Source organism: Leptonychotes weddellii, chromosome 11, assembly GCF_054177405.1.
Source record: "Leptonychotes weddellii isolate Sample4059 chromosome 11, ASM5417740v2, whole genome shotgun sequence".
In the NCBI taxonomy this organism is placed as follows: Eukaryota; Metazoa; Chordata; class Mammalia; order Carnivora; family Phocidae; genus Leptonychotes; species Leptonychotes weddellii.
Genome location: NC_138379.1, coordinates 90442811 through 90450156, shown reverse-complemented (window position 1 = coordinate 90450156; position 7346 = coordinate 90442811). Strand labels below are relative to the sequence as shown.

Here is a 7346-nt window from a genome sequence, read left to right as displayed (position 1 = left end):
GGGAGGGTATGTGCTCTGGTAAGCGCTGTGAATTGTGCAAGACTGTTGAATCTCAGATCTGTACCTCTGAAACAAATAATGCAATATATGTTAAGAAAAAAAAAAGAAGAAGAAGGTAGCAGGAGGGGAAGAATGAAGCGGGGGAAATCGGAGAGGTGGACGAACCATGAGAGACGATGGACTCTGAAAAACAAACTGAGGGTTCTAGAGGGGAGGAGGGTGGGAGGATGGGTTGGCCTGGTGGTGGGTATTGAGGAGGGCACGTTCTGCATGGAGCACTGGGTGTTATGCACAAAGAATGAATCATGGAACACTTCATCTAGAACTAATGATGTAATGTATGGGGATTAACATAAGAATAAAAAAATGCAGAATAAAAAAAAAAGAAATATAGATTTGATGGGGCGTCTGGGTGGCTCAGTCAGTTAAGCATCTGACTCTTGGTTTTGGCTCAGGTCATGATCTCATGGGTTGTGGGATCAAGCCCCATGTTGGCTTCTCGCTGGGTGTGGAGCCTGCTTGGGATTCTCTCTGCCACTCCCCTCCCTCCCTCCCCCCACACCCCAGCTCTCCCTTTCTCAAAAAAAAAAAAAAAAATCTTTAAAAAATACAAATTTGAGATACAGATTACAGTTTAAGGGAATTTTGCTTTCCTTACACAGACAATTATATGCATAAACACAAGGTATTTTAAATACTAACTGCTAAGCTCTCTATACTAAGAAGTTGAAAAGCTCCAAAAATGGTTTAATCAGTTTTCTCAAAATATTTTGTTGATTATGGCTGAATTTCTAACTCACTTGGCTCATTTTTATAGTTGTTTTGGCATGTAGATGTTCCCTGTGAATTTACCTGTCTCCTGTGGTTCTGCCTGTTTCTACAATGGAATAAAGAGACGTTAGTGGTCCTGTTGACACACTTGATCAATGAAGTATATCATAAGCAAATCATTAGTTCCTGAAAGATAATGTGGTACTTTGGAAAGTACTTGCCTCAGCTTCCTAAATTGTATTATTATTTTTTAAATAAACTCATATGTATAATATACAGTGTATCTATTATACATATAAGTGTACATATCTAAGTATATATACGTATACATGTATTTATAAATAGAGTCAGACCGCTTAGATTTGAAATACCAGCCCTCCCCTTACTGGCTGTGTGACTCTGGGCAAGTTGCGTGACCTCACTGTGCCTTCTTTTCCTTACCTGTAAAATACGAATGGTAGTAGCCACTAGCTGGTTGCATCTGTGACACGTAGTCCAGGTCTGTGCCCTCCGCCCTGGAGCCCTTGCCTGGCCCTGCAGCGCTCCTCCACGACCTCTGCCTCGTGCCAAGTGTGTTCGTGGTTCTCCTCCTTCCCTGGGCCAGGTGCTCCTTTCCTAGGTCTCCCCAAGGCTGCTCTCTAAGACTCACTTCTCCGCTCCAGTGGCCTCCCCACGGGCCCCCACGTAGGGTAGGCCCTCACCCCCTAGCCGTGTCACTGGCTTCCGAACGTACCTACCCTGCCCGCAATGTTATTTCTCACACTTGCTGGGAAGCTTCAGATTTTGTTCAAATATTTGCTTAGTGTCTACTGCCGTCAGGGGGAGACAGACAGTAAGTGATTACCTATCTCTTTTCGGAACTCACAGTGTAGTGTGGAGACAGGTCACCGAGGGGCACGAAAGCCGCCTGGCTCGGGCAGCTGAGGTTTCAGGGCCACAGTGCGGCTGAGTGGCCCCGGGACGCAGATCACACTCTGCTGGTTGTGTTCATCCCCTGCCTACCAGTGACACTGTCGGCAGGGAGGCCGACTTTCCTGGGGTGGTCGGGGAGGAGCACTGTTGGAAGGTGTCGTCCATGCTCAGACCTCAGAGTACAGACGGGCTGCGTGGGGAGCAGGGGCTGGGCTCTTACTCGCAATATCTGGCCGGTGCGGCTGGCGTGGAGCAAGAGTGATGTGAGCCGTGGAAGAACCGAGGAGCCAAGTTGCTGCAGGATGATCGACAGTGTTTGGATGTCATCCCGGGAGCGATGGAAAGCCGTGGAAGGATTGATCAGGGCAGCGATGAGATGTGATGGATGTGTTTAAAACCGGCTGGACGGTGGGCGGGAAAGTCCGGGGTGACGGGCTGTGAGTCACGTGCCTGTGCTGCTAGTGAGAGAGACGAGGGGACCCAGGGGCCGCGGTGGAGACGAAGCCCGGGGAAGAAGTGAGCTCTATTTTGGACACAGAGTTGGCAGCGTCCGTGGTGGAGTATCTGGGTTTTAGGGCAGGACGAAGGACAGGGCTGGGATTTTGGCTCGAGCACCGGGTAGATAGATGGTAGTGTGATGCTCTGAGGGGGGTCGTACTGGGAAGAAGCTGGTTTCCTGGGTGGGAATTGGGCGTGGTGATGGGGACGTTAGATAGAAGCTGTCCCTGGGCCCTGGGACTGTGAGCCTGGAGGTCAGCGGGAAGGTCAGGGCTGCAGAGGATGGAGATGCCGGTTCAGGAGCCGGTGAAGCTGGCAGAGGGCAAGGGACCGGGGTTGGGGTGGGGGCTCTCCAGCCCTGAGACAGGGTGGGCAGGGGAGGAGGAGGGGGCCCAGCTGGCTGGGAGGGAACCTCAGACCTTGCGAGCGCAGACGCCCAGCAATGGGTGGCTCGGGTGGGGGGTCCCCTGGACGTCCCGCGGAGGAGGCCAGCCCGGCTCCTGGCCGCTGCTGGCAGGGCTGTGCTCGTGGGGGGCCTGGCGCAGTGCGGGCGCTCGTGTGGACAGCCTGGGGGGCGGCTGAACGGTGACTGGGAGGTGAGCACGGGGAAACAAACTCCAAGTCACTGGGTGGAGAACTTGTGTCCCGGTGCCGGCTCAGTGAGAATGTGGGTTCAGGGAAGTTGTCTTGTGTTATTCGGGTGGAAGGAAGTAGGGCCTGTGTGTGCTTGTGGAATGATCTGGGAGTAGGGGGGCGAATAGAGGTGGGGGAAGACCTGAAGGTGGGGCATGGGGGCCAAACGGAGAGGCCAGGGAAGCTTCCTTTGGAGCCAGCCGCCTCGTGCGGGAGAAGCCGCTCGGATTGCCAGGAGGCACATCCCATGCCAGACTCGCACCGGCCAAAGGGCATCTTCCCACGGGAGGCAAGCGCTTGGCATCCAAGGCTGGGAAATAAAGCGTTGCTGCCCTTGCTGGAACCTGGACGGGGAGGTCACTGACAAGGAATCTTCTTTTGTCTCTTGTAGTGTGTCCTGCTCTTTTCCCTTCTTTCCCCTGAGTACTTTGTTCTAGTTCTTTCTTCTCTGCTTGCTAATGGCTTCTCTCTTTGCTGTCACCTCTGCTTTGACACAGCAGTGGTTGGCTGTGGTGCCGACTAGCTCCAGCACCGGGGACCACCCCGTTCACATGCCTGTCGTCATCCAGCCAACCCAGTCTCTCATCCGTCCACCCCATTCCTGGTCCTGTCCGCTCCAGCCAGTGCGGGGAGGGTGGGAGTCGGAGGTACTTGGGGCTGTTCCTTCCGCACCCTTATGAGAAAGGAGTGTGGTTGGAGAGTCAATGACTGACATGTTTGCCACAAATGGGGACTTTTAAAAAAATTCTCTGCTTTGGATACAGCCCACAAAGTATATCGGGTTTCCATTAAAAGTTTATTAGTTTCCAGATATTTGGGAATACAAGTGGGAACTTTTAATGCAGAGTTCGATCACAGATAATAGGCTGGAATCCTTCAGCAGCAGCCCACATTAGCTGACCTGTGAGCGGTGCACAGCTGATGGCGAGGAGTCCTTCCATGAGGCAGGTGGACCCCGCTGTTGCCTGCCGGTCCGTCCGCAGGTGTACTCGTGAGCTGTGGAGAGTGAGAGCACAGACCTCGGGGCGCCTGGCGGCGCAGTCGGTTAAGTGTCCGACTCTCGGCTCAGGTCGTGAGATCGGGCTCCGCACTCGGCGTGGCATCAGCTCCAGATTCTCTCTCTCCCTCTGCCCCTCCCCCTGTTCTCGTGTGCACGCTCCTCTCTCTCTGAGATGAAGCTTAAAAAAAAAAAAAAACACAAACCTGCTAATTTAATGATGCAGCTTCCCGAGGCACAGATAGAGATGGCAGATAAATTTTTTTCAAGGTCAGGCGCCTGGGTGGCTCAGATGGTTAAGCGTCTGCCTTCGGCTCAGGTCATGATCCCAGGGTCCTGGGATCGAGTCCTGCATCAGGCTCCCTGCTCAGCAGGAAGCCTGCTTCTCCCTCTGCCTCTACCTCTCTCTCTCTCTCTCTCTCTGACTCTCATGAATAAATAAATAAAACCTTTAAAAAAAAAATTTTTTTTTCAAGGTCTGCACAAACAGGTTAATTTGAAAGTAACAACATATCGGTGACCTCTGTTGTGTTTACAGTGGGTGTATGGGAACGATGAATGTACGCAACTTGGGACTCCTGCCTGAAGCATTTCGGTGGCACCCCGTATTTGGAGACCCCTGCGCAACACCAAGGAATCCTTCTCCTCTGAACCCTGGGGTGGCTTGTTTATTATGCCTCTCTTAGGTTTTTTACCAAGCTGTCTTTGGACAGTGGAATATGTACGGTTAATTTTAACATTTCTCCTTTTGTAAGATTGTAGTCCTGCTCAAGTGTAGGGACCATGTTTTACGGATCTCAGATTCCCGATGAAGCCCTCTGTAACATCAGTGATCTCAGTGGTTATTGAGCAAGTGAGGGGTCAGGTAGTGGGAGGCGTGTCTGTCATCTCTTCCTCACAAAGACCCAAAAGCCATCTCTTCAGAAGAGGGGCTGCACCAAATACTGTAATGATTATAGTTTTGAATAAAGCCAGGATTAAATTAGGTTATTTCTTATAGCAAAGTTGTTTATATGAACTTTCTTTTCTTTTTTTTTTTTTTTTTAAGATTTTATTTATTTATTTGAGAGAGAGAGTGAATGAGAGAAAGAGCACAAGAGGGGGGAGCGGGAGAGGGAGAAGCAGACTCCCTGCTGAGCAGGGAGCCTGATGCGGGACTCGATCCCGGGACTCCAGGATCATGACCTGAGCCGAAGGCAGTCGCTTAACCAACTGAGCCACCCAGGCACCCCATTATATGAACTTTCTACATAAAAGTGACTTACTCTGTCATCTTAACATTGGAAAAAGGATTTTCTTAAATCCTGTTCTACAGCCTAGTAACACACTCTGTCTTGAAGCTGCCGATTGCATGTATCTGTTCTCATCTGAACACGTTATTGTGGTTTTCTCTCTGCTTATAACCACTCTTTGTCACATCTACTTTCTTTCTGTGCTCTATTATAAATCGAAAGCTTTCACTGGGTGTTCGCATTAAGTCAGGCTAGCTTTTAGATGTTTGTAGGCTTGTTTATTGCTCTGAGGTACGATTGGCCATTTACAACTATCAACAAGATTAGGTTCTAAATATAAGTTGTCATTTTTGAGTATTTATTATGCTCTCTGACTTCAGAGGATAAAAAAATTTATTCTTTGTTCTTTGTCCTGCAAACTGTCCAGTTTCAGATCAGTCGGGTCTCTGAACTGTAACTAGCACTTTCTCTCCTTGTTCTTGTTGGCATTTGTTCCTAAGAATGGTGTGGAAAGAATGGACATGTAGGGGCAAGATACTTACTCATTTCTTTCTTAAAAAATAACTTATTTGGTAAGGTAGACCATATTTGTATGAGGTGTGTTTGCTTCAAATAAATGAGATCCATTTGTTAGAAGTGGAGGAAGGAAAGAGCAAGTTTAAGTTAAATAAAATATTTTTTTGAACAATAAGGACATTTTCGTGTGGTACTCTGAAATTAGTTTAGAAAAAAATTAATTTAGAAGATTTAACTGCATTTTATACAAAGCTTATCCTTAAAGGCTTATAGATTTAAAGTTTATAAAGGTATCAGAAGTTAAAACAACATTTGCAATGAACAGCTAATCAGAAAAGTATAGTATAAAGTAGTAAATTTTTTCTGATTATAAATGATATATGCTGTGTAGAACATGGAAATAAAAATATAAGGAAGCAGAAAGAACTCACTGAAACCCTACCACTGAGAAGTATAAAATGATGTAGATTAAAATTTTTCACATTATAACTTTACAAATATTTGTATTACAGGAAATAAGATACATGGAGCGAAGTTACATATCAAAACCCACTTTGAATGTAAGTATAAATTTAAATTGTGCTTTAAAATTTCAAGAATTTAAAAGGAAATGTAGATAATAAAAAATGCATATTCTTATATTTGCATATATGTGGGGTCATCTTGGGATGCTGCAGGGGTTAGGAATAGCTAATTATTGGCAGATCCCGGTGAAGAGATCACAGTCTAGGTCCCTGCTCAGTTGCCACTGCTTCCCCAGTGTCTCCCGCGGAAGAACCTTCCTCTCAGACTGTGCAGTGTTCCTCCTTACTCTCAGGGACCCGCATTGTATTGTGAGGGATACATGGAAGATCCTAGAAGAAAGGAACTGAACCGGGCTGGGGATGAGACAGGGAGGACCGTCATCTGATCACGTGGTGCTTTCAGAGGGGCACTGTCTGTCTGACGGGTCCCTTGGATGACTTAGTAATAGCCTTCTGTCAAAATCTAAGGAACAGTTCTCATCTTATCCCCGAGCTCAGTAGGAGAATGTGGAAGGGAAGTGTAAGGAGAGAATTGTTAAGAGAGCTTTTATCTCCTTTTTCTTCAACCTCATATTATTGTTCGTATGAATCATTTAGGAAGTTATGACTCTGCGGAGTCCTCGTTAAGCAGTATAGCCCCACGTCGCATGCAGGTCTGGATTCCCAGCCCAGAACTGCCTTCAGGAAGGAAGCCGTTTGGTTAGGGTTCTTGATCGTGCAGTGAACAGGGTAAAGTGATCATTTCTTAAATTTTCACTGAGGAGTAGAAGTGAAATTTAAGCTTCTGGTGTGGACAACTGGGAAGGACCTATGCTTATTTTATATTATTTTTTTAAAGATTTTATTTATTTATTTGACAGCGAGAGACACAGCGAGAGAGGGAACACAAGCAGGGGGAGCAGAAGAGGGAGAAGCAGGCTTGCCGTTGAGCAGGGAGCCGGATGCGGGACTCGATCCCAGGACCCTGGAATCATGACCTGAGACGAAGGCAGACACTTAATAACTGAGCCACCCAGGCGCCCGATTTATGCTTATTTTAGACTTGGTTTGTCTTAGGTTTTCTTTTAGATCTTAAATCATAAAGCACCATCAGTGAACTGATTAGTCTTACTGCTATCCAGATATTTAGATTATTTTAATCTTTATTGAGTAAATAGTCATTCATAAATAAGTCTGTCTAGGGCACCTGGGTGGCTCAGTCAGTTAAGCATCTGCCTTCAGCTCAGGTCAGGATGGGATTGAGCCCCACATCAGGCTCCCTGC

General features: G+C 47.4%; 1 protein-coding gene and 2 long non-coding RNA genes across 6 annotated transcripts in view; 2 read left to right on the top strand and 1 right to left on the bottom strand.

Annotated features, from left to right (window-relative positions):
- Window positions 1–7346, top strand: part of ACAT1 (acetyl-CoA acetyltransferase 1) — a 23899-nt gene that overhangs the window by 4007 nt on the left and 12546 nt on the right. For all 4 annotated transcript variants that reach the window (XM_081799547.1, XM_081799545.1, XM_081799546.1 and 1 more), the window contains exon 2: window positions 6072–6119. In XM_081799547.1, the coding sequence (XP_081655673.1) occupies window positions 6072–6119 (48 nt within the window). The remainder of the gene's footprint in view (window positions 1–6071; window positions 6120–7346) is intronic.
- Window positions 3597–7346, bottom strand: part of LOC145716333 (uncharacterized) — a 4976-nt gene continuing 1226 nt past the window's right edge. The window contains exon 2 of the long non-coding RNA XR_014138953.1: window positions 3597–3992. This is a non-coding gene — a long non-coding RNA (uncharacterized LOC145716333). The remainder of the gene's footprint in view (window positions 3993–7346) is intronic.
- LOC145716331 (uncharacterized) lies at window positions 3942–5324 on the top strand. Its single transcript, XR_014138948.1, has 2 exons — window positions 3942–4081; window positions 4288–5324. It is a non-coding gene; the product is annotated as an uncharacterized LOC145716331 (long non-coding RNA).